At 44.4% G+C, this 27,680-nt stretch overlaps 1 protein-coding gene across 14 annotated transcripts in view; it reads left to right on the top strand.

The window, feature by feature from the left end:
* The window catches only part of LOC132884940 (protein unc-80 homolog), a 382,632-nt gene that overhangs the window by 269,625 nt on the left and 85,327 nt on the right, over positions 1–27,680 (top strand). For 11 of the 14 annotated variants that reach the window (XM_060919046.1, XM_060919045.1, XM_060919050.1 and 8 more), the window contains 4 exons: positions 5,877–6,008; positions 15,930–16,116; positions 16,795–16,923; positions 17,105–17,248. In XM_060919046.1, coding sequence (XP_060775029.1) covers positions 5,877–6,008; positions 15,930–16,116; positions 16,795–16,923; positions 17,105–17,248 — 592 coding nt within the window. The remainder of the gene's footprint in view (positions 1–5,876; positions 6,009–15,929; positions 16,117–16,794; positions 16,924–17,104; positions 17,249–27,680) is intronic. The other 3 variants (XM_060919041.1, XM_060919037.1, XM_060919048.1) reach the window with 3 other exon arrangements.

The following is a 27,680-nucleotide window of genomic DNA, read 5'->3' as shown; positions in this document are numbered from 1 at the left end:
GTCTGTGTGGCCAGCCAGGGGTGAGAACAAGTCCAAAAACTTGGTCTGCAACTGGGCAACCTCCACGAGTTGGGTCGGGGAGAGGCGGTCTCCACAGGGGACCGGAGAGGTACGCGATGCCAATGCTCCCTTTTGAACCTCCGGCCCCAGCTCTGCCTTCTCCGGAACCACCAACACCAAAGCCACGGGGATCTCCTTGTTCCAGCATTTGAGCAGATTGAGGTGGTAAATCTGTAGCACCCCACCCCTGTCCATTCGCCTCACCTCATAGTCGACGTCCCTGACTTGCCATGTGACCTCAAAGGGTCCTTGCCACTTGGCGATCAATTTAGAGCTCGATGTGGGCAACAGAACGAGTACTTTATCTCCCGGTGCGAACTCCCTAAGGTGCGTACCCCTGTCGTACAAGCGGGTTTGCCATTCTTGGGCCTGCCGCAAATTCTCCTGGGTTAGGTGTGTGAGTGTGTGGAGTTTTGCGCACAGGTCAATAAGGTATTGAATTTCATTTTTACTTGGTGAAGGTCCCTCCTCCCAATTTTCTCACAGCACATCTAGAATGCCGTGCGGCTTACGCCCATATAACAATTCGAACAGGGAGAACCCCGTGGAGGCTTGGGGGACCTCTCGCACTGCAAATAACAAGGGTTCGAGCCATTTATCACAATTACGTGCGTCCTCACTTACAAATTTTTTAATTATATTTTTGAGGGTGCGATTGAACCGTTCAACTAAACCGTCCGTTTGTGGGTGATACACGCTGGTGCGGATCGGCTTAATACCTAATAACCCATACAGTTCGTTCAGTGTACGTGACATAAACGAGGTGCCTTGGTCAGTCAGAATCTCTTTCGAGATTACGACTCGGGAGATGATGCGGAAGAGCGCTTCCGCAATACTGCGAGCTGAGATATTGCGAAGAGGCACTGCTTCTGGGTATTGTGTTGCATAGTCCACCAGAACTAAAATAAAGCGGTACCCTCGTGTTGACCGATCTAATGGCCCGACGAGATCCATCCCAATTCTTTCGAACGGGGTCTCGATTAATGGGAGGGGGCGCAAAGGTGCTTTTGGAATGGACGCTGGATTTACTAACTGGCATTCGCGGCATGCCATACACCACCTACGAACATCGCCAAGAATCCCTGGCCAATAGAACCGGGCCATTAGTCGGGCTAGTGTTTTATCCTGCCCTAAGTGCCCAGCCATGGGATTAAAGTGAGCTGCCTGGAATAGCAATTCCCGGCAGCTCTTTGGAATCAAAAGCTGTGTGACTTGCTTTTTAGTCTGAGTGTCCTGCGTCACTCGGTGTAACCTATCCTTCATAATAGAAAAATAGGGGAAGGACGGGGTGGCACTTGGCTGGAGCGTTTGACCATCGATTACTCTCACTTGGTCAAACGCATGTCACAGAGTCTCGTCTCGCGATTGCTCTAACGGAAAATCCGCGAGGGATTCCCCGAGAGAGGGAGGAGGAGCCTGTGGCTCCTCACTCTGACGCGGAGATGACGTAGACGGCTCTGTGACAGCTGCTCCCACCAATGCGACACCAGGACCTCCCCCTGCTGAACTACGGCAGGACCCACTCTTCATTAAATGGCTCATTAACTCCCCGAATCCCGGCCAATCCGTCCCCAAATTTATCGAGTGGGTGAGGCGAGGATTAACCGCCGCCTTTACTCTAAATTTTTCCCCTCCGAAAAAAATGTGGACCGACACTAAAGGGTAGCTGTGAACATCCCCGTGCACACACAACACCTTCACCCCCTGTGATCCCCCCAATGCCTCATCTTGCACCAGGCTTTGGTGAATTGAGGTCTGATTACAGCCAGAGTCCACCAACGCCTGATATGTATCCCCTTGGATACTCACCGGTATGCGATACACTCCGGTCCGATCGAGGGCGGCTCCTGGCGCGTCAGGGATACAAACCACCGTGCCCACTTCCATTACCAAGCACTGCTGTTGGAGGTGGCCCAGCTCCCTGCAGTGCCAGCAAACCGGCCTGAGCTTCCTCTCTGCACTGGCGCTCTGGGGCTCACTCACCTGGGAGGGGGAAGAGACAGACACAGAAGGGAAAAACGGGAGGGCACCGCAGGTGTGACGGCCAGCTGGGGTGGGGCCGGCCCCTGCCTCCGCGGTGGGGGAACAGGGCGAGGACGAGACACAGGAGGGGAGAGGGAGAGAGAGAGAGAGAGGAGAGGGAAGAAGAGGATGTCCGCTGTCCTGCCGTCAGAACAGCCACCAAATGGTCCTCCGCCAACTCGATGGCCTAATCCAGCGACGCCGGGTGGTGGCACTGGACCCACTCCGCGGTCCCCTCGGGTAGGCGGGCGATGAACTGCTCCAGCACCACCTGATCGATGATTCCGTTGGCGTTGCGGTTGTCGGCCCTCAACCACCGCCAGCAGGCGTCCCGGAGCTGCTGGCCAAATGCGAACGGCTGGCCGACTTCCTCCAGACGCAGAGCGCAGAAGTGCTGTCGCTGCTGTTGGGGGGTGCGCCCCACCCACTGGAGGACGACCCGGCGAAGGTCTGCGTAGGCCAGCCGGCGGTCAGCGGGTAGCTGTAGCATGGCCAGTTGTGCCTCACCCATTAGCAGGGGAAGGAGGCGCTCCACGCGCTGTTCCACCGGACAGCCCGAGGCCTCTGCTGCCTGCTCGAAGAGTGTGAGGAAGGTCTCAGGGTCGTCATGCGGGCCCATCTTAGGTAGGGTGAGGGGAGAAGAGCCCGCGGCGGAGGTGGTGGACCCCGCCGACATGAGGAGGTGCCGGAATGCCTGTCGATCTTCCTGCTGTGCCAACACCAGGGCCTCGAACCGGTGCTCTTGCTCCTTCCGGAGGGTGATTAGCGCCTGGTGCTGGCTCTGCTGGGCCGTGGCGAGGGCGTGGACCAGGTCTGTGAAGGGGGAGGACTCCATGGGGCTGTTCTTTTCCTGTGCTCGGTCCCGGGTTTCAGCACCACTGTGGCAGTTTGTAAGAGTGGGAGGAGCACAGAAAGACGGCAGGCCAGATTTCAAGTTCCAAAATTCGTTTATTTAGCACTTTTCAGTTCTAAATCAACTCTCCCAGCCACGCACACACACACACACACACACACACACACACACACACACACACACACACACACACACAAGTCGTCTGGTTGGGGAGAAAGCTCCCCTCTGCTCTCGCTCTCTCCTTAAATAGGGCGCGGTTACTGGGGAAGACACACAAACACACGTTAATCGACCTCAGGTGTAGTGATTCTGCCACTCACCTTCCCTGACTCCGCCCTCCGATCACAGACCGACGCTTGACCACACCCCCGCTGCCACAGTATCATTTAAAGAGAAAAATTAGGTGATTTTAAATTTCATGGCAACAACACATCTCAAAAAAGTTGGGACAAGGCCATGTTTACCACTGTGAGACATCCCCTTTTCTCTTTACAACAGTCTGTAAATGTCTGGGGACTGAGGAGACAAGTTGCTCAAGTTTAGGGATAGGAATGTTAACCCATTCTTGTCTAATGTAGGATTCTAGTTGCTCAACTGTCTTAGGTCTTTTTTGTCGTAGCTTCCATTTTATGATGCGCCAAGTGTTTTCTATGGGTGAAAGATCTGGACTGCAGGCTGGCCAGTTCAGTACCCGGACCCTTCTTCTATGCAGCCATGGTGCTGTAATTGATGCAGTATGTGGTTTGGCATTGTCATGTTGGAAAATGCAAGGTCTTCCCTGAAAGAGATGTCGTCTGGTTGGGAGCATATGTTGCTCTAGAACCTGGATATACCTTTCAGCATTGATGGTGTCTTTCCAGATGTGTAAGCTGCCCATGCCACACGCACTAATGCAACCCCATACCATCAGAGATGCAGGCTTCTGAACTGAGTGCTGATAACAGCTTGGGTCGTCCTTCTCCTCTTTAGTCCGAATGACACGGCGTCCCTGATTTCCATAAAGAACTTCAAATTTTGATTCGTCTGACCACAGAACAGTTTCCACTTTGCCACAGTCCATTTTAAATGAGCCTTGGCCCAGAGAAGTCGTCTGCGCTTCTGGATCATGTTTAGATACGGCTTCTTCTTTGAACTATAGAGTTTTAGCTGGCAACGGCGGATGGCGTGGTGAATTGTGTTCACAGATAATGTTCTCTGGAAATATTCCTGAGCCCATTTTGTGATTTCCAATACAGAAGCATGCCTGTATGTGATGCAGTGCCGTCTAAGGGCCCGAAGATCACGGGCACCCAGTATGGTTTTCCGGCCTTGACCCTTGCGCACAGAGATTCTTCCAGATTCTCTGAATCTTTTGATGATATTATGCACTGTAGATGATGATATGTTCAAACTCTTTGCAATTTTACACTGTCAAACTCCTTTCTGATATTGCTCCACTATTTGTCAGCGCAGAATTAGGGGGATTGGTGATCCTGTTCCCATCTTTACTTCTGAGAGCCGCTGCCACTCCAAGATGCTCTTTTTATACCCAGTCATGTTAATGACCTATTGCCAATTGACCTAATGAGTTGCAATTTGGTCCTCCAGCTGTTCCTTTTTTGTACCTTTAACTTTTCCAGCCTCTTATTGCCCCTGTCCCAACTTTTTTGAGATGTGTTGCTGTCATGAAATTTCAAATGAGCCAATATTTGGCATGAAATTTCAAAATGTCTCACTTTCGACATTTGATATGTTGTCTATGTTCTATTGTGAATATAATATCAGTTTTTGAGATTTGTAAATTATTTTTATTTACAATTTGTACTTTGTCCCAACTTTTTTGGAATCGGGGTTGTAGCTTAAAAATAATGAAATGAAATGTTTCAACATTAAAACTATACCATAAACAGCAGTAAGCCATAATAAATTAAACAAAGTCAATATTTGGTCTGAGATGACCCTTTGCTTAAAAAAAATAGTCGTCTCAGGTACACTTAGTGCAGTTTTTTATAAGAGAATGAGCTGTAGGTTTTACTGAGCATCTTACAGAACCAGCCACAGTTCTTCTGGACACTTTGACTGTCACACTTGCATCGTAATTTTGTAGCAAAACCCAGTAGTCTTCATTATATTTTCATTTTTAATCTGAAAAGTGGTCTCTTATGTAATTATGCTATTCAGAGACAAACTTTTTTTTTGGTAACATTTCATTTTGTGCTGGAAAATGAATGTTTGGAACTCTAAAATGATTTGTACTGACTTGATAATGTAGAAGTCATAAAATAGAAATCTATAGCAAAGTTTGTATGAAAAAATAGGGTGCCTAAGACTTTTACACAGTACTGTGTCTACTGCAAATTTACACACAATGCTGCAATGTCTTTTGACTTTGTACTTATAAAGCACCTCTGTTAAGTCCAACTCGGGTGACTCTATGACTGTTATAGCACAGTCTTCAATCACTGCTGGAACAAACCAATTTTGAAGATTCTTGCACAGGTATATTCTTAGGCAGGGGTCTCTTCATTAAATAAGGTGTCTCTATTATAATACATCTTTTTATTGATATTTATTCATACACATCTACATCATATTAATGAAAGGAATGATATTCAGAGAGGTAATTTCCATAATAATAAATCAAAAATACAGGCTACGGACAAGATCACCTGATCTACTGGGAACTAGAATCTAAGAAAATAGAATCCAGGAAAATTAGGAAATAGATAGCCTCAAAGTACAGACTCAAAGCTAAGAGCAACTAGGAGAGCAGGGAAGCTAGAACAAATACCAGAGCATACAGTTCAGACCTGCAGTATAACATGCAAGACTTTGCCAATAACACATACAAAGTGTAGGCTGTACTTCTCACAGTTGTGTCATACACAAACTCTCTTTCCTTGATTTGTATGTGTGTGTGTGTGTGTGTGTGTGTGTGTGTGCGCGCGTGTGTGTTTAATAGATTCCACCACCCAGCATTAATTTCACTCTGCCGTCTCCTATTTTGGGCATGCCCTGTGTACCCATGTTTGATCCGCCGTGGGTGCCAATGAACACTGGAACTGTTCCAGATGCAATCAGTGAAGATCAGTCTGTAAGTTCACCCTGTTAGAACTTAAACTATGCCAAAGGAAAATAAAAGCAGAAAAATATAGACAGGAACTTCAGGGTTTTTTTTTTAATCTCCAGTGAATAAAACAGATAGCTTTGGTTAAATCTGATTGTGGACAAAAACATGATATACACACACCTGTGACACTGTCACAATAATTTATTCCTTCATTAATGCAGTAAAACATTTGCACTGTCCATGGAATACCTCTCCCCATTATATTGCTCACTAACCAACGATTGCTGTGAATGGCAGAAGTATTGTTTATTGCAATTACATCCTCAATTCCAAAAAAGTTAGGATGCTGTGTCAAACATAAATGAAAACAGAATGTGATGATTTGCAAATCATGGAAACCCTATATTTCATTGAAAATAGTATAAAGACAACATATCAAATGTTGAAACTGAGATTTTTTTTTTAATATGCTCATTTTGAATTTGATGCCAGCAACACATTTAAAAATGTTGGGACAGGGGAATGTCTACAACTGTGCTACTGTGTTGCATCACCTCTACTTTTAACAACACACTGTAAATGTTTGGGAACAGTTGCTATAGTCTTGAAAGTGAAATGTTGTTCTATTCTTGCCTGATATACAATTTCATTTGCTCAACAGTTCAGGGTCTCCTTTGTCATATTTTGCACTCCATAACGTGCCAAATGTTTGCAGTGGAAGGCATGTCTGGACTGCAGGCAGGCTAGTTTAGCACCCTGGCTCTTTTACTATGGAGCCATGCAGTTGTAATACGTGCAGAATGCGGTTTGGTGTTGTCTTGCTGAAATAAGCAAAACTTTCCCTGAAAAAGATGTTTTCTGGATGGCAGCATGTTGCTCCAAAACCTATACATGTCATTCAGCATTAATGGTGCCTTCCCATATGTGCAAGTTACCCATGCCAAGTGCACTAATGCACCCCATACCATGACGGATACTGGCTTTTGACCCATGTGCTGATAACAGGCCAGATGGTCCCTCTGCTCTTTAGCCTGGAGAATGCAGTGTCCATGATTTCCAAAAAGAATTTCAAATTTCAATTCATCAGACCACAAGACAGTTTTCCACTTTGCCTCAGTCCACTGAAAATGAGCTTGGGCTCAGAGAAGGTGACACTGTTTCTGGATATTGTTTATATATGGTTGTAACTTGCATTTATGAATGCAGTGTTCATAAATGCAGGTGAACTGTGCTCACAGACGATGGCTTTTGGAAGTGTTCCTGAGCCCATGCAGTGCTTTCCACAATAGAATCGTGTTTGTTTTGAATGGACTGCCACCTAAGGTCCCGAAGGTCATGGGCATCCAATATTGGTTTTTGGCCTTGTCCCTTGCATACAGAGATTTCTCTGGATTCTCTGAATCTTTTAATGATATTATGTGCTGTATGATGTGATCCCCATATTTTTTTTTGCAATTTTACATTGAGAAATGTTATTCTTAAATTGTTGTACTATTTGCCCCAGCAGTCTTTCACAGAGTGGTGAACCCCTCCCCATCTTTGACTCAGCCACTCTGGGACGCTCTTTTTATACCCAGTGATTTTACTGGCCTGTTACCAATTAACTTAAATCATTTTTTTAACATTACACAACTTTTCCAGTCTTTTGTTGTCCTTGTCCCAAATGTTTTTGAAACATGTTGCGGACACCAAATTCAAAATGAGCATATGTTTTTCAAAAAACAATAAACTTCCTCAGTTTCAACTTTTGATCTGTTGTCCTTGTATTATTTTCAATGAAGTATAGGGTTTCCGTCATTTACAAATGATTACATTCTGTTTTTATTTATATTTTACACAGCATCCCAACTTTTTTGGAAATGGGGTTGTATTTTTAATAATAAATTATGTTATTTATTGAAAGCTGGATTTTGTCATATTGGTTTTGTCACTATTTGATAAAAGCAACAAGCAATGAGAGGGTCTGTGCTACAGTGATTTTATCATGGGTAATGGGGTTTTAAGAATGTACTTACCTGTGATAAAATCACTATAAGGCATGCCCTGTCATGGTTTAATGCTTTAATACAGTTCTTTTCATAAGTTTACATACCCTGGCAGGATTTGTGAAATATTGGCCATTTTTTGGAAAATGTGACTGATCATGAGAAAACTTTTATTTTATTAATGAATAGAGGTCAGATGAAGCCATTTATCACATAATTCTGGGTGCCCTTTTTAAATAATAATGATAACTAAAATTCCTCAAATGGCCATGATCGAAAGTGTACATACCTGTAGGAATTCCATCCATCCATCCATCCATCCATCCATCCATCCATCCATTATCCATAGCCGCTTTTCCTGTGCAGGGTCATGGGCAAGCTGGAGCTTATCCCAATGTTTTTGTTCTCTTGGACCTCACAGCTACCTTTGACACTGTACATCATGAGATACTCATTTCCAGACTGTCTTCTTTTGGTATTACTGGCTTAGCTTTAAATCAATCAAATCAAGTTTATTTGTATAGCGCTTTTAACAATAAACATTGTCGCAAAGCAGCTTTACAGAATTTGAACGACTTAAAACATGAGCTAATTTTATCCCTAATCTATCCCCAATGAGCAAGCCTGTGGCGAGGGTGGCAAGGAAAAACTCCCTCAGACGACATGAGGAAGAAACCTCGAGAGGAACCAGACTCAAAAGGGAACCCATCCTCATTTGGGCAACAACAGACAGCCTGACTATAATATTAACAGTTTTAACAGGTATAACCCTCAACTGTCCTCATGGGGCCGTCCTTCACAGGAGCGGTGCAATAAAACTCCGACCAGACACAGGGCACCAGGATGGATCAAGCAGGTCCGAGGGGCAGAAGAGGCCACCATCTCAATCCCAGGATCAACATGTAACTCAGAGGGACAGATTGGGGGGGGGGGGGGGGGGGGGAGAAAGAAAACACGTTGTTAGGTATGCCCTAAAAATGACAAGTATTAAATCTGTGTGGTAGGCTCGCAGAGACGAGAGTCTTTACATCAGGCATAACACACAACAATGGCATGTTAATATGGTAAAATATATCATGACCTGCTCTGGCTGGATGCTTGATTGGGTGATGGGAGCACACTCCTCAGCAATGATGAGATGCAGATGGGACCCTTAGGGCTGGCCAAGACAATTCAGTTACATTTCACCGGGTCTGGGACATGCGACAGAATGTCTGACAGCTGATTCCCTGCAGGCTACGATAGCCAGTCGAGGTCTCCACCGTCTCCACCAAAAGATTTCCTGTTGACTCCATGTAACTCAGAGGGACAGATTTGGGGTGGGGGGGGGAGGGAAAGAAAACACAGGTGGTTAGGTATGCCCAATGTCACCTGAATAAGTAGGAACAGTATACATATTGCACCGAGTACAAGCAGGGACTCCGGCAACTAACTATGACAGCATAACTAAAAGGAGAGAGCCAGAAGGTAACACAGGCATGAGGGAGCCCCGGGACATAAAGCAGCCAGCCACTACACTGTCAACAAACTCGAGTGAGCAAGCGAGTGGGGACTGACAGCATCCATACATCCCAGTTTACCAAAACACTCTATGTCTGAGGATCCTCCAGATCTACTCCTTTACCTCATAAACACCATTAACAAAAGGCTTGACTAAACAGATATGTTTTCAGCCTAGACTTAAATGCTGAGACTGTGTCTGATTCCCGAACATTACTTGGAAGGCTGTTCCATAACAGTGGGGCTTTGTAAGAAAAGGCTCTGCCCCCTGATGTAGCCTTCACTATACGAGGTACCAGCAGATAGCCTGCACCTTTTGATCTAAGTAGGCGTGGTGGGTCATAGAGGAGCAGAAGTTCACTCAGGTACTGTGGTGCGAGACCATTTAGTGCTTTAAAGGTCAATAGTAGTATTTTATAATCAATACAAAATTTGATTGGGAGCCAATGCAGTGTGGATAAGACAGGCGTGATGTGGTCATATTTTCTAGCTCTAGTAAGGACTCTTGCTGCTGCATTTTGAACTAACTGGAGCTTGTTTATGCACTTATTGGAACATCCAGACAGTAAGGCATTACAATAATCCAACCTGGAGGTAACGAAAGCATGGACTAGTTTTTCTGCATCATGCAATGACATTAAATTTCTTATCTTTGCAATATTTCTGAGATGAAAGAAAGCTATCTGGGTGATGTTATCAATGTAAGTTTTGAATGAAAGACTGGGGTCAATAATCACTCCGAGGTCTTTTACTGCTGCACGTGAAGAAACAGAAAGGCCATCAAAAGCTTTAGCCTGGTTTCAGTCATATCTAGCAAACAGGCAACAGTTCATAAATCATCCACTGTTTATGGTGTTCATAAATCATCCACTGTTACTGTTGCTCAAGGTATGCCTCAGGGTTCTGTCCTTGGTCCCCTTCTTTTTATATTATATATTTCTCCTATAGGCCAGATTATTTGTAACCATGGCCTTAACTTTCATTGTTATGCTGATGACATTCAAATCTACATCACTATCACCCCTTCCATAGCCTCTGTTCAGCTGCTAAGGACTTGCATTACTGACCTTAAGCAATGGTTGCATAAGAACTGCCTTAAACTTAATGCTAGCAAAATGGAGGTTCTATTAGTAGGTACCAAAAGACAGGTTCTGAACTTCTCCAGTTTTACTATTGATGTTGATGGTGTGTCTATTAATTCGTCCCAAGTTATAAAAACCTTGGAGTTCTCTTTGACTCCACCCGTACGTTTGAACCCCATCTTAAACTAATTACTAAGAATGCTTTCTTTCACCTCCGCAATATTGCACATCTCCGCCCTTTTCTCTTGGAAACTGATGCCAAAATGTTGGTCAATGCATTTAGTTGACTATTGCAATTCTCTCTTTTATGGTCTCCCTGCCACATTGCTCAATCGCCTGCAATACATCCAAAACTCAGCAGCTAGAGTCCTCACACTCACCAAGTGCACTGCTCACATTTCTCCTGTTTTACAGCAACTGCATTGGTTGCCAGTTATTTCTCGGATCAAATACAAAATCTTGCTTTTAACCTATAAAGCTCTTCATGGTTTTGCCCCTTCCTATCTCTGTGAGCTAATTCATTTGTACTGTCCCTCCCGCTCCCTCAGATCTTCTGTCTGTGGACTTCTGACTGTCCCACATTTTAAACTGGCATCTATGGGTGGCAGATCTTTCAGTGTTGCTGCTCCTAAACTTTGGAACTTGTTACCACAATCACTTTGTGACTGTTCCAGTCTCTCTTCTTTCAAAGCTAACTTGAAAACTTTTCTCTTTACCTCACACTACTCTTCCTAGTGTGGCTTTTTTTTTTTTTTTTGGTAACTCCTGTGTAAAGTGTCCTTGGGTTTGTGAAAGGCGCTATATAAATTTAACTTATTATTATTATTATTATTATTATTATTATTATCCCAGCTGACTATGGGCAAGAGGTGGGGTACAAGTCGCTAGGTCATTGCAGGGCACCTGTAGGAATTTTTAGCTCAAATTAGAGAGGAAATTAAATAGTAACACAGAATTTTTAAATACCTTACATGGGAACTATTTTGTCCACAGAATTTAGTCATAAATAGGTGTCTATAATCAGGCCATAGTGAAACTCTTCTAACTGCGCAGTCAAAAAAAGTTCCATTGTAACTTAGGGGAAAGATTAACTTATTTAAAAATGTAGATAACAAAAGGTAAGCAATTCAGGACCTGAAATCATGAAAAAAGAAATGCTGAGTCACAAATATTTATAAAACACACACCATTTATTCCTAAAACTATGACAACTAAGACACAAACACTAGCAAACACAAATACTCTCATCTCATCTCATTATCTCTAGCCGCTTTATCCTGTTCTACAGGGTCGCAGGCAAGCTGGAGTCTATCCCAGCTGACTATGGGCGAAAAGCGGGGTACACCCTGGACAAGTCGCCAGGTCATTACAGGGCTGACACATAGTCACAGACAACCATTCACACTCACATTCACACCTACAGTCAATTTAGAGTCACCAGTTAACCTAACCTGCATGTCTTTGGACTGTGGGGGGAACCGGAGCACCCGGAGGAAACCCACGCAGACACAGGGAGAACATGCAAACTCCGCACAGAAAGGCCCTCGCCGGCCATGGGGCTCGAACCCGGACCTTCTTGCTGTGAGGCGACAGCGTTAACCACTACACCACCGTGCCACCCCGACACAAATAATATGAAAGGAATAGATGGACTTTGAAAATATAATTATTAAAGTTAAAATAATTATAATTATTACTAAAAGAAGCCCTGTGATGACCTGGTGACTTGTCCAGGGTGTACCCCGCCTCTCGCCTGTAGTCAGCTGGGATAGGCTCCAGCTTGCCTGCGACCCTGTAGAACAGGATAAAGCGGCTAGAGATAATGAGATGAGATGAAACAACTTATTGCAGAGGAACTTATAGAGGAAATAACAGAAAGAACCTAGGTTATCAAAAATAATTGCATGGAAGTTTGTTACTTGCGTATTTGCTCTGGAAGTTCTCATTCTGTTTTGAAGATGGGCTCGTGGCGGAAGTGTTCAAAAGTATTCAGACAGCTGGAGCTTGTTAAATGTCTCTTGAGGTTTTAGGAGACCCATGAGTCTTCTGGCTTAAGTTTCTTAGAGAGTGGATCTTGAGATTGCAGGTGGAAGCAGTGTGGGCAGCAGTGGAGTTTTGTATCGATGGCAAACAATGAAAAGGTCAGTGTTTCTTGAATGGTGAATCTTGTGTTGCAGCTGAAAGCAGTGCATTTGCAGACTTGCAGAATAGGTCAGCGAGGCTTCCATTAAATGAAGAGCTCAAATTTTGAGTGTGCATGATGGTTTTGATGTGAGCTTGTCATGCATATTATGCAAAATAGTGATCTGGCCAATGGGCTTTTGACTTCACTCCCTGGGAGGTGGTTTGAAGGAATTGATCCCAGACCTTACAGAGGTGCAGTTTTTAAAGTAGGTTTATACTTGGTTACAAAACTTATGGATAAACACATGTTATTTCAAATTACATATCAGATTTAATCTGGAAAGAGTCAGAGCTTCACAATGATATCAAACACATTTAAAAATCTTTATCCACTCACAAATTAGGTAATTGGCATAAACATATTTAATAGATTTTAAATAGGCATAATACATTCACATAGATAAGTCCATTCTTAAACACTTTCCTCTGTTCTCTGACTAACATCTTCCTTTGTTCTGAGTGTGTGTTGACCTCATAGTGACTCTGTGTGTGTGTGTGTGTGTGTGTGTGTGTGTGTGTGTGTGTGTGTGTGTGCGCACGCGCGCACATGCAAGTGCTTGTTTGCAGAATGTTTAATTGTTTCAGTTCAGCTAAATGTTTCTTAAAGGTCCATGGCATGGTTGATGCTTTAAACGGGCTCGTGGAGGTTTCCGGGTGTTATATCCGCAGCCTTTCTCAAAATGAACCCTCGGCACGTAGATATAGCCTCCTGGGAGAAAGCCCCATTTCAGCGCTTTTTCCAGTGCATCGTTTTGCTAATGAGAAGCAGGAGGCGGGGAAGGGTAGAGGGTGGGGGCGGGTCTTGTCATTAATATTCATGACATGTAAACGTATTACCTCTGATTGGCTAACAGCACTGTGACGCTACCTCCAGTGGGTCAGAACAAGCGGATGTGGGTGTCTTACTATGGCGAAAGAGAAGGAACAAACCGCGAAGGGAAAAATACCGCGCGCTGACGTCATTAAGGTGCGACGCGAGGAAATAAAGTAGATTCAACAAATGTTTGGGTTTTTACTGAACAAACAAACAAATAAAATGAACGAGTGACTTAAAAAAAGAATATGGGTGTCTTTGTAAAAACTGTTTTGATTGGCTATTATAACAGAGCATGCTGCATGCTTTTTGGTTTTGTAGCTAATGTAGCCATTGCAAGGCTAACGTGGCACCGATTTTAAAACACGGCAAAACATAAGCTCATAAGTTACAGTCAATTTCCAGACTAAACTCAGTTTAACAGAGCATGCTGCATGCTTTTTGGTTTTGTAGCGCAGAGTACCTGGCTAACTGCAGGAAGCGGTTAGCTGCACAGCTAATGTAGCCATTGCAAGGCTAACGTGGCACCGATTTTAAAACACGGCAGAATGACCAGTTATACACTTACTTGTTCGGTGTTTGAGGCTGATGCGGCAGGGATGCTTGGCACAGACCCAGGCTTCAGTAACAGTTGATGTGCAAAACCTGCCTGGTACTGTCCCAAGTTGTGGAAACGTTCATCAGTAAAATGCTTCCGACAAACACACCGTCTTAGGTAGACTCGACGGCGTATTATTGAAGTAAATAAAATTAAGCCACTGCGTCTTCAGGGGCTCTCCCGTCGGCAGTAAAAACAGACTCCTTTCTGTGTTGTCACATCCGTGTACAGCACAACTTCCATGTTTCGCTCGCTTAGGTGGTGTCATGTTGTTGTGTCCTCTATGGTCTACTCACTACAACTGGGCGGGCAATCCATACGGTGGGTGGGAATCCAGAGGGGGGGCGTGGGGATCATCTCCCTTGCTGACGTCGGCAAGGGAAGAGCTTCTCAACGCGCCGTTTTGACGCGCCACTCTCAAATATTGGGCATAGTTTGGTTTACACATTATGAAATTCCTAGCCACTGGGGTGACTTAAGAAGGTCAGAGGAACTCATTTTAATGTTAAAAAACCTCAGAAAGTGAAAATTTCATGCCATGGGACCTTTAAAGTAAAGGTCATTTCAGCAGAGTCCATAAAATGCTAAGTTAATTGCAAAAGTTTGTCAAATGTATTAGGTAGCCATTTCATTAATATGAATAAAGTCTTTCTTTGTCCCGGGTTTTTTTTTATGAGACTGGCAGGTTCTGTTAATAGGGGGATAAACTCCAGATCTCCCTGATCATGAGATCTGCATGATGCTTAAACAAAGGAGGTGGTGTTTTTCCTTCTGGATCAGCAATTTGGACCTTCTGGGGGGGTCTGTGTGATGAGGTTTCTTGTGCCTCTGGCATGTATGAGGGACACACAAACTTGCAGGCTACATTGATGTTGGAAATGTTGATGTTGAAAATGTCGACTTTGCTGGATACCAAAATATGGGGAAGGCAAAAGAACTGTCAAAGGACCTGCAAAATGAGGTTGTTGAACATTATAAAACAGGAAAATATATATAAAAGGATATCAAAACATTTGAAAATGCCAATCCATAGTGTTCAAACTCTGATAAAGACATGGAAAATTAGAGGTTCAAGCCACAGTTGTCATGTCCGTGCACGTTCATGCTTGGTGCACTTCGAACTGCTACTCACGTGTACTTCACTCTCAAGCTCACAAGGACTAATTACTGTACCATACACCTGTTCATGACCAAGGCACAATCCTGGCCCGTGCTTATAAGGACTCAGACAACACATAGATCTTTGTAAAGTATACACGTACTGCATTGTTTCCTGTGTTACCAAGCCTTTGATATTTGTATTGCTTTCCTGGTTTCAATTCACATTTGTATTTTTGGACTTTGCCTTTGTTTTCCCTCTGACATCCTGTTCATATGTTGCCTGACTGCTTGTGTCTTGACTCTGATTTTGCATTATGATTTGGATCTGTTTACCTGCATGTTTCATCAATAAACACTCTTCCTGTACTTACATCCTTTCATCCGTCTCCAGCTATACATGATAACAGTCAGGTTGACCAACAAAGATTTCAGTCAGTAACAACTTATTTTGCCAACTCAACTGTGCAGCCCATTTTTGTTAAGTACCACCTTATTGTGCATCTTGAAACATCCACACCACTTTCGTGGCAGAGAAGCTTATATTTCAGCTGAAACCCTAAATAAAAGAAAAGTTTTCTGCATGATCAGTTATATTTTAAAAAAAAAGCCGATATTTCACAAAATCTGCCAAGGTAAGTAAACTTATGAGCACAACTGTATGCCTATGTGGTCCACTTCTAGAAATCATTCTCAGCTCGGGCTGTGTCACGCTCTCACCAGCGTGCTGAGCACATACTAAAGAACATGCAGCAGGAAGACGAAAAGAGGAGACTGGGGCGTGAGGCCAGCATCATCACAGCCATCCCCATTGCTCAGGAGGCCTGCTATGAGCCTACTTGCAGCCCACCACCTGAACAGGAGGAAGAGGGTTAGTTCATTACATGTTTGTGTGCTAGTTAAATGAAAATGAGGGCTTAAAAAGCTGCACTGGGATGGTGACTGTAACAGTTCTTAGACTTTGGGGAAACAGAGGAATGGGAAGCAGGCTTCAGAACAGGTGAGCTCTTTTATTTTTGCACACTTTTCAGTGAACATACACAAAACAAATACACACGTGATGGGGTGTCACAGCCTCTCCCTCTCGTTCCTGGCAGTCTGCAAGACACACAGAGACGCAGGTTAATAGACAGCCAGTAATTTGACACAGGTGCACCTCATCATATGTTACCTGCTGGTTCAACCTGCCTCCACGCCATTCACATCCGACGCTCGACCATGCCCTCACTGCCACAGTCACTTTCATTATTGAGGGTTTTTTTTTTTTAGACTTGTCACATGACCACCATCTCTCAAGTTTGTATTCAGGCATACCATCAAGAGAATCCTCAGCCATGGGAAGGGGTTTTGTATGTTTATTTCCAGATTTATTGTTTAAATTACTAATATATGGGGTATATGGTAAATATAAATGTAGGATATTTTACCATTTCTGTTGCAGTACTTTACAATAAATATTGCGAGAAAATCGAAAAGATGGCATGGGCCAATGGGATCTCCATCTTTATCTGTCTTATGTCATCTGTAATGATGTGTGCTGTGCCAACAGAAGATGTGGTAAATCTGGCATCTCGTCGTCTCTCTGTGAGTCCCTCCTGTGCCTCCAGCAACTCACACAGGAACTACTCGTTTCGCCGCGGCTCGGTGTGGTCAGTGCGCTCAGCAGTCAGTGCTGAAGGTTAATTATTTATTGTCAATGTCCAATAAATTAGTAAGTGAATAAAAATGATCAAATAAGGTATATATAAAGCCTGGGTGAAGAGCTTCGATTTTAATAAGCATGATGTGTGATGCATTTATTTTTGCAATGTAAAAAACATGATTTACATTATTTTATCTTGATGTATTTGTTTTTTTAGATGATGAAAACACTACAGAACACACACCAACACATCACATGTTGCAGCCACCTCAGGCTGTGTTCCCAGCATGCATCTGTGCTGCAGTATTACCCATAGTGCACCTAATGGAAGATGGAGACATTCGAGAGGATGGTGTTGCAGGTATGGTGACCTCATGAAAACCTAATTTTGTGCAGATTACTGTTTTACTTAATTCTGCACCTGTTTGCTCCTAAAGATATTGCAACTGGACCAGTCCCACAGTTATTTATGCTACGTTCAATATTTTCTCATCAATTTATTTCGTTCTATTTCCCAATAATTTGGAGTTTAAACCACAATGACCCTGACCAGAGTAAAGAATTTACTGAAGATGAATGAAAGAAAGGATGCCATATGAGCCATACAAGCTCCACAATGCGTTGTTCATTTATCAGGATGCCCTTTGGCATGAGGGTTAAAACTAATTGCCCCTATGACTTTTTGTTGGGTCCTGTGGATCGCAGTTCTGATGTAAACCTGTAATGCAGATGATGATGCTGTATTTTGTTAATAAGTTATATATGAGAATTATGATTGTGATCAGTAGTATACAGTACAGTATCACTGAAATACTGTATATTTAAAATACATGAGAAATATTTAAATCTGTTTTCTAAATAAATGTAGCAAATGAAAAATGTGTTGCATAAATTTAACAATTAATAGCTAGGCATAATTCATAATAGAACTTTTGCATTGTTGTTTATAAGTCGCTAATTGACATACTTCTTGTTGTACAGGCTCTGTATTTACCGTACATTCATGAAGGCTGATATTAAGTTAAAGGGGTAGTCATCGATTCTGGAGGAAGGTTCTGATATTCAAACAACAGCCAAACGAATAAACACCTCCCTTTTGTTTTCCTTCAGAAGCGCCCCCCCCACACACACACACACAATTCATGAACGCACATTGCCAGACACTAACAACTAGCCTAGCAGGCCAAAAAAAGATATGTCTCTTTTTCATAGCTGAAGCAAAACAAATACATCATCCAAACCAAAAGGAAGTAAAAACTAGCAAGAGTTAGGTGCTTAGATTGTTAGATTGTAGGTTTGTAGCCAAGCCAAAAAGGAAAGTAACATCATAGCATTTCGAATTATGCATCAATGCAATTAATCCCACTGCGATAGCAAACTTATATTTTTAGGTTCATGTGGTTATAAAACCCTTTTCAAATGTATGATCACCATGATCAAGACAAGTGGCTTTGACATTTCAAACATATACAGGTCAAGGTCTTTTTTGTCATTTTAACTATACAGTTGGTACAGTGCACAGTTAAAACGAAATAATGTTTCTCCAGGACTATGGTGCTACATTAAACATCATAGGACTACAATCTACAATGCAACATAAAGTGCAAGAGTGCAACACTGCAGACAATAAATGACACAAAAAACAAAGTGCAGACACAACATAAAGTGCAGAGTGTGCATATTGAGGTAGTATATGAAAAGGGAATAAATAAATGTAAACCTTGTGTGTGTGAGAGACACTGTAAACATTGTAAAGCAATAATGCATTATTGTCCACTGTGCAAAGATTGCAGTGTGAGTGGTGTGTTCAACAGTCTGTGTGCATCAATCCAGTCCCTCGAAGTTGAGGAGTCTGATGTCATGTGGAAAGAAACTGTTTCAGAGCCTGGCTGTGAAGGCCCAAATGCTTTGGTACCTTTTTCCAGATGGCAGGAGGGTGAAGAGATTGTGTGAGGGGTGCTTGGGGTTGTCCACAATGCTGGTGGCTTTCCGGATGCAGCATGTGGTGTAAATGTCCTTGATGGAGGGAAGAGAGGCTCCAGTGATCTTCTCAGCTATCCACTGTAGGGTCTTGCGATCTGAGACAGTGCAATTCCCAAAACTGACCCCAGCGCTCAGTATGCAGCTGCTCAGAATGCTCTCAATAGTCCCTCCGTAGAATACTGTGAGGATAGGTGATGGTAGATGGGTTTTCTTCAGCCTCTGTAGGAAGTAGAGGTGCTGCTGGGCTTTCTTGACTATGGAGCTGATGTTGAGGGACCAGGTTAGGTTCTCTGCCAGATGAACACCAAGGAATTTGGTGCTCTTGACGTTCTTCATGAGGGAGCCGTCAATGTACAGTGGAGAGTGGTCACTCTGTGTTCTTCTGAAGTCAACAACCATCTCTTTTGTTTTGTCCACATTCAGAGACAGGTTGTTGACTCTGCACCAGTCCGATAGCCGTTGCACCTCCTCTCTGTATGCTGACTCATCGTTCTTACTGATGAGACCCACCACAGTCGTGTCATCAGCAAACTTGATGTGATTCAAACCGTGAATTGCTGCACAGTTGTGAGTCAGCAGAGTGAACAGCAGTGGACTGAGCACACAGCCCTAGGGACCCCAGTGCTCAGTATGGTGGTGCTGGAAGTTCTGCTCCTCATCCGGAATGATTAAGGTCTTTCAGTTAGGAAATCCAGGATCTAGTTGTAGAGGAAGGTGTTCAGGCTCAGCTTTCCAATTAGCTGCTGAGGGATGATTGTGTTGAATGTTGAACTGAAGTCTCTGAACAGCATTCATACGTATGTGTCCTCCTTGTCCAGGTGGCTAAGGGCCAGATGAAGGGTGGTGGCTATGGTGTCATCTGTTGACCGGTTATGTAAAATATGTGTAGGTAAAATGAATTCTGGCTACTAATCCGTTAGCAAGCTCTACAGGTTGTCCGATCAGAACAATGATGAGGAAGAAGTATTTCCAAGCAAAGGTCTTCTTTATTTATCTTTACACCCACAACACACATGAATAAATTCTTCTTTCTATCAAATAAACATTGTCTCTGTGCATGTGTGTGGTTCTGAAATAAAGGATACAGTTTTCTTTACCATCATGGTAATAATTACTGCCTACATGTAACAATACTAGCATGACACAGCAAGAATTACCAATCAATATCAATTTAACAAAACCAGAGTAATTTGGTACTTACAAGACTCATACATAACTGGTGCAGTTTAAACACTCAACAAATTTCTAATATTAATAAAGGCACTCACCAGTAGATGCACACACACAAAACTATGAAACATCTATGAAAAACTGCAGACATGATCCAACTGCTGCTGCCACCTTGATCTTATCTTCTGCTACTGACAAATGCAAAAGGGGGCCTAAAAGGGTCCTCAAATCTAAATGGTGGCCAATTAACTCCCTAACTAAAATAGGAGACTGGATAATTGGCATAACATAAAAGAATATCAGATTGGCTTTTGTACAGTCGCCCCCAAGTCTGCTGTGCAGATTTGCTTCTAAAAGGCCATCTATCCTGGGTCTTCTGGAAGTGCAGGAAGTCGGATGAGTCTTGCCACCGGTCGCAGGTAGATCCGGTCCTTCACCAATACTTCGGCTGTCCTCACTCTCCCATCTGAACCAGGATGGACTGTCTTAACTATACCAACAAGCCAGAGGGCCCTTGGGGCTTGAGGATCTACAATCATCACCACCGTGCCAACAGTCAGATCTTCCTTTTCCTTTTGCCACTTCTGACGAATCTGTTGACTTGGTAGGTAAATGACGGATATACCTGGCCCAGAACTGATCAGCCAGTACTTGACTGTGTCTCCATCTCTTGCGGCTTAGCAACTCTGATTCTGGGTAAATCACCTGGGGTAGAGAAGCATCAGTCCTCCCCATCAGAAGAGAATTTGGAGTCACAGGGTCAGGATCTGAGATATCCGAGGACACATAACCCAAAGGTTTGGAATTAAGTATTCCTTCAATCTCTACCAGGACTGTCCATAGTACCTCTTCCAGGACAGTTTGTGCTCCAAGGACTGTGGCCAGTGCTGCCTTAATAGACCGTATCTGTCTCTCCCAAGAGCCACCAAAGTGCGGTGCACTAGGTGGGTTGTAACAGAAGTCAATCTGCTGGGCAGCAAACTTCTCCTTCAAGGCAGGTTGGAGGGCCTGGAATGCCTCCATCACCACCTCTGAAATTTGTCCCTCGGTCACATAAGATCTCGTGTGGCTTGCCTCTTCTGGACACAAAACGACATAGTGACATGAGGAACGAGTCAGAGTCAGGAGATCTATATAGATGGCCTTGGTGGTAAGACACTTATACAAGATGCCCCAGCGCTTTTCATTATGCCTTCCCACTCGAATCTGGAAAGGGCCAAAGCAATCTATTCCAGTTGAATGAAAGGCGGGCTTGTAAAGCCTTAGGCTGGAGGGAGGCAAATCGGCCATCCGTGGAATGTCTGGTGCGCCACGCCACTTACGGCATTCAGGGCATTTGTACTGGAACTTACGGATTGCTTGTCTACCTCTCAGGATCCAGAAGCGTCGCCTAACTTCGGCGAAGACTCGCTCTGGCCCAGGGTGATGCAGCTCCTCGTCATACCATTGGATGATCAGCCTTGTGATGTGACGAGTGGGGTCAAGAACAACTGAATGTTGAGTGTCTTGACTTATATCATCACATCTACGTAGGCGGCCTCCAACGCGTCTTAGCCGGGTGCTGGAATCGAATTCAGGGGCCAGTGTGGCTAATCTACTGGTTGACACTACTGGTTTTCCAGATTGAAGCTGAATCAGATCGTCTTGGAAGCACTCTGCCTGGGCTTGGCGAAGAATATCCAGCTCAGCATTCCTGAAGTCGTCGGCTGACAAGCTGCTGGGATCTGAAGCCGCCCCGTATGCTAAACGGGCTAAGCCTCCAGGAGTTCCTGAAATGTACTGTATTGACTCACATCAATCTGCAGTGAACCAGTATGGACTGCTATGACTCCACAAAAGGCTTGCTTCTGCAGCTCTTCTGGAACATTCGATATGCACTCAGATGGTCATTCAGGCCAGGAGGTCTCCGGTTGCCAGAGGAAGACTGGACCTTGAAGCCATCGACTGTCATCAGTCAGCTGAGACAGGGTCTTTCCCCTTGTGATGTCATCCGCAGGATTTCTTTGTGAGTCTACGTAGCGCCATATCCCTGAGTCGGTTAGCTCCTGAATTTCGGCGATCCGAGTTCCCACAAAAACTTTGAACTTGCATGATTCTGATTGCAGCCAGGTAAGTACTGTCATAGAATCTGTCCAGTAGATGTAATGGTGGGCATTCAGAGTTAACTCTCTCTTCAAAACTGATGCCAGTTGGGCACCTGTTAAGGCAGCAGACAGCTCCAGCCTTGGGATTGACAATTGCCGTTTGGGGGCCACTCTTGAGCGGGCAGCAACAAAAGCAACTTGAGCGCATCCACTGGTGTCTTCTGTACGAAGATATGCTACCAAGCCATATGCCTTTTCAGAAGCATCACAGAATATGTGGACACTATGACTGCAGGTGTTGATGTCCATCTCAGGGGTGGTGTAGCACCTTGGCACAGTAAGACACGATAGCTGGGGAAGTTCCTCTACCCAGGAATGCCATTCTTGTAAAAGATCAGAAGGTAGGTTGGGATCATCCCATTTGCGCTTCCGATCCCAGGCACTATGACCTTGGCTCTGGTGGTAAAAGGCACAATGAATCTGAGTGGATCGTGCTGCCTGGCAAGGATGCTATAAATACCGTGCATTGTAGGCTCTGCATCAAGCTCAAGCTGCCCATGCTTGAAGCCTAAAGTGTCTGATTGGCAGTGCCAAATCAAGCCGAGGGTGCGTTCTTCTGGGTCGCTCACATCCTGGGTGAGCCAGAGTTCAGCACTTTCAGACCTACTCTCTGAGGGCAAATGGCTGATGATACTTGAGCAGTTACTGCTCCATTGTCTCAGGTCAAATCCACCTTCGGCCAGGAGATGGCACAGTTTATCGACAAGATCTCTAGCCTCACGAGCTGACTGCAGACTCTGTAGACAATTGTCTATGTAAAAACACTGTTCCACTGATGTGCACAGTTTGTCTCCATCTTCAGTGTGGTCCACCACATGCTTTTGGAGAGCAAAAGTGGCACAGCAGGGGCTTGAGGTTGTTCCAAATGGCAGGACTTGCCACTGATAGACATCTGGAGGGCCATTCCTTCGCATTTCTCTCCACAGGAACCTCAACAATGGCTGGTCCTCTGGGAGGAGGCAGACTTGGTGAAACATGCCCTTTATATCAGAACCGATTGCAAAGGCATGTTCCCGGAAGCGGAGGAGAACCCCAAGCAGAGTGGCACCCAGCACAGGTCCAGGGAGAAGATAATCGTTCAAGCTGATGTCTCTATGAACGAAGGAGCAGTTAAAGACGATTCTGTTCTTCCCATTATGGTGGACCATATGATGGGGGATATACCACCCAGGACTGTTGGTTGCTTCCTCCAGTGGGATCTTGCTCACATAGCCTGCCTCGACTAGCTTGCTGATCTCTTGGTTGTAGGTGGCAGCCTTGTCTGGATCAGCAGCAAGCCTCTTCTCTGTACCATGCAGGTGGGCCATCACAGCTTCCTTTGGAGCAACCAATGGAGGTAGATCAGTTTTCCACAACAGCGGTGTAGCATACCACAAAACTCTGTCTACCTCCACTCTGATGGTCTTCTCCTCGAGGATTTGGATGGCCTTTACATCCTGTCTTGAGCGCGTCACGAATTTCTCACTACGATAGGGCAAAGTATCCAATTGCCACAACTTCTGGACGTGTTGTAGTAATTCAGAGTTGCTTGAGGTAATGGATGTTAGAAGGCATTGCTGAGTGGTGAGGCTATGCTTCATGAGCTTAGAAGGCCCCTGGAGTGACCATCCCAGCTGGGTCTTAATGGCGGCAGGCCCTCCCGGCGGACCAAGACTCACAGGCTCCGTTGGTATAATGAGATGTGGATGGTCTGATCCTATTAGGAGTAAGGGCTGCGCACAGTCAATGGGCTGTAGAGGCACATTCTTCAGGTGCCGATATGACTTCTTGAGTGCAGCAATTGGGTAAGTATGAGATGTCAAACCGAGCTCTTTAGCTGTAAATGCCCTTTGAATGAGGAACATCTTCCCAGGTTGGTGAGCAGGTGACACTGAGAACAACACTGTGGCTCCCTTGATGACGTGTATCTCTTGGTGTACTGTGCGTAAAGACAGTTCTTCAGGTGTACCTCGAAGACCAAGTTGCTGTGCTGCCTCACCCAGCAAAATGGTACGCTCAGAGCCGTCATCTAGCAGTGCATATGTGTCTAATGAGTTGTCACCATTCCTTAAGATGACTCGGCTCATCTTCAGTATCACCTTCCTACTGCCAGCAGGTCTGTCCACATAGAGGGTTTGAGCAGTAGAGCTAGTTGGTTTGAAATTCTCCGTTAACCCAATCGTGTTCTTCACAGAAGTAGTCGTCTTACTATTACTCCCCACGTTCACTTCATGAAGGATCTCTAAATGCCGCTTGTCACATTTCTTGCACTTAGCCTTAAAGGATATGGGACATGGATTTTTACCTGAGCATAATTATGTATAAAGGACATAAGAAATGCCATCTAAAAATCACTGCAGGGCGTCAAAAATGTGAAAATCATCACATTATTCAAGTTTTTCTATACATCAGCGTAAAACAAGGATTCGTTAATGAGCTAGGTGGTCACGTGACCCGTGATGTCACAAAAACTTTCCAAGGAGCCAGCGCTTGAGAATCTAATGTAAACAGGTTACCGAAATGGACACCATCAACAATGACATTCCCGATGTTTCACAGAGATGTGAAGTTAGACCCTATCAATTCGAACCGATAGCTGGAAATTCACATGAATTCACATCTTGTCTTTACTCTGACGGGTCAGATGATTCTGAGAGTGAGAGTTCATTCAGTCCCCATGAAACTGAAAGCGGTCGGCTCGATAACACATCCTGGTAAGTTAAAAACAATTCTGCTCAAAGGCTAATGATCTGTTGAAAGAAGTATTATTTTTGTATCATACATTGAAAGTTCATCATAGATCTAGCTAAAGTCCGTTGCAAGCTAGTTTTTTTTTTGCTGATATTTTTCGAGATTGATTGAGATACAATGCTTCCAGAGTCCGAGATGAAAACATTCAAAATGGCGAAACGAGTCAGAATTATGATAATCAATAATTGATACACCCAAAATTATAATACTAATCCTTACCTCGGCTTTCAGTCACTTAGTGCAGAGGTCTTCAACAGGGGGGTCGCGAAATCACACCGGATCACTCATATCAACAAAAATATTCCTGTCCTGTCCCCTGGCCTCCGTGCAGTGATGCAAACAGCGCACCTTTCGGCGGATGCCGCCTTTTTCACGGCTGAATCGCGCAGATCCGATTTAAAAAAAAAAAAGCGATGTTGGTTCATGAGGCATGAAGTGTAAGGATGAGAGAGAGGCGGTTTGGGTCAGGAAGCTGCGCTCATTTGTGCAGCCTGGCGCAGGTGTGCGCGGCTTCCCGAGTTAAACTGTTTTTTTCTCATCCTTATGCTTCCTGTTTCATGTATTAATATCGCTCAGTACCTGAGTATTAATGTTGAAAGAATCCTCAGTGAAATGGTCCGAATAGAGTTTGTGGGAAACAGTAGGTGCAAAGTTTTTTTCAACAGGTGTTCTGTAAAGTTGTCCTACCAAGCCTACTGCGCATGCGCAGGTGAGCCCACACTTTCCTCAGCTTCGGGTCCTTGGGGAATGCAAAAAAACTTACTCCAGGGCATTTCCCATTGGAATTATTGCAACCATAAGCAGCACAATACACCATGATGTCCAATGTATGATGTCCAATGTACTTTAAAGACTATAAAAACAATTTTCTTGTCATCCACTTCTCCATTCATCTACCCGCTTGTGCTGTGCCCGAATGTTTTTGTGACGTATGATCACGTGACAGCGGCTCTTCCGGTTGCAAAAAATGCATATCGGAATTTGAGCAGAAATGCCATATAATCATTACGAATATAACGATTTTGCTGAATTTAATAGATGATTTTGTATTTGTTGATGCAATTAATTCATATTTTTAATGGAAAGAAACTGATATAGCGTGCTTTTATGTTTCATGTCCCATATCCTTTAAGAGTACACTCTGCACTTAAAAGTTCACACCCACACTTCCAGCACCTCTGATTGCACCGGATCCACTTCTCAATTTGTTCCTTAGTAAGGATTTGGAAGTTTGCACACTGGTTCAGATAGTGCTTTGTGGTGTTACAGAAGGGACAGAATTTCTTTGGCTTTTCCCTAAGCTGGTCTGAACTACTCAACTGTGGTTCAGACAGGGAACTGTCCTGCTCTGTGCTGTGAAGAACGGTTGTGGGCTTAGGCTGTGACTTGCGGTCTTTGCGTTGCTCCTTGGGGCCCTGACATTCCTTACTAGGCTCAACAGTTGGCTGTAAATTATCCACTTGAATCTTCACTTCATATTCCAGCCATTTCACCAGGTCAAGTAGAGTGGGAATGGGAGTCCTCTTGGGATCCACAAACCTCCTGAAGTTCGCTCTTAAATCATAAGGCAACTTCCCTAATATACGGGAAACATGAGATCCACATCGTAGCTCTGTATCCCCAGCATGGCCAAGCTGGTCTAACATGCCTACTAATGCTCGCACTTTGAGCACAAATCGCTTGAATGCCTTGGTGTCGCCCATCTTGACATTTGGCTCCTCCATTAGCTTTGAGATACGCTGAAGTGCAAGTTGATGTGGTTGCCCATATAACTCAGTCAGAGCGTCCATTGTATCAGAGTAGGGGTAACAGCTATTACTGTAAGAATCAGCAACTAGCAATGCATCCTCCAGCTTCAGGTGATCCGTTAAAATGTGAAATTTGAATTGCTCCGTTGTGTCTGGGGGAAGAAGGTTGTCTAGAGCAACTTTGAGCCTATTGAACTCACGTGGATCTTCACGCTGGAAGTCAGGGATCTTTGCGTTTGGACCTCGATAGAAAAGCTCTGTCTCTACAGGGTGCGGTGGTGAGGAGCATCGAGATGAACGAGAGCTTTGACACTGAGGTGAGTAGGATGGCTGGTGATGCCCAGAGCTATGACACCGAGGTGAGTAGGATGGCTGGAGCTGAGAGCTATGGTGCGGAGGTGAGTACGATGGCTCAAGGTGTCGAGAACCATAATGCCAACCTGGGTCATAGTCCCTCTCAGAGTTATATCTATACTGCCTGGTATAGCCCTCAGCAGGTGGGCTACGATGATAATGCACATAGAATGATCTACGGAAGCGTTGTGACATACCCCAGGTTGAGTCATGATGAGGGCCTGTAGGTGAGTAGTGGCTGCGATGAGGAGGTGACTGAGGGTAGCGGCTTGGGTTTTGGCTTGAGTGGTCTCTGGTTGATGGCCCATAATGGCATAGTAACCTGTCAAGACCACTAGTGAGCTCATCAATATCATCTCCTTTTAGTACATGCTGTTGCTTGCTCTCAGTGGCTGCCGATTCAGCTACAGGTTGTGGAGGATGTGGATCCTGATGATCTGTTTGAAGCGTCTCCCCTTCCTGTGACAGCGGCGAGCTTGATCTAGAGCATGAAGCTCGATGCCTTGGGAGTGAGTGATATTCATGTCTCATGCACCGAGACCTCTGTTGCTCCTCCATCTCCTCTATATAGCGTCTCAGCACAGCATTCTCTTCAGTGGGTTGATATGCATGCCTCCTCAGCTCTGGAGTATGTGCGCTCTCAGGTTGAAATGCTTCTTGTGTT

This window comes from Neoarius graeffei, chromosome 4 (assembly GCF_027579695.1).
Source record: "Neoarius graeffei isolate fNeoGra1 chromosome 4, fNeoGra1.pri, whole genome shotgun sequence".
Lineage (NCBI taxonomy): Eukaryota > Metazoa > Chordata > Actinopteri > Siluriformes > Ariidae > Neoarius > Neoarius graeffei.
This window is presented reverse-complemented; position numbering and strand designations above follow the sequence as displayed.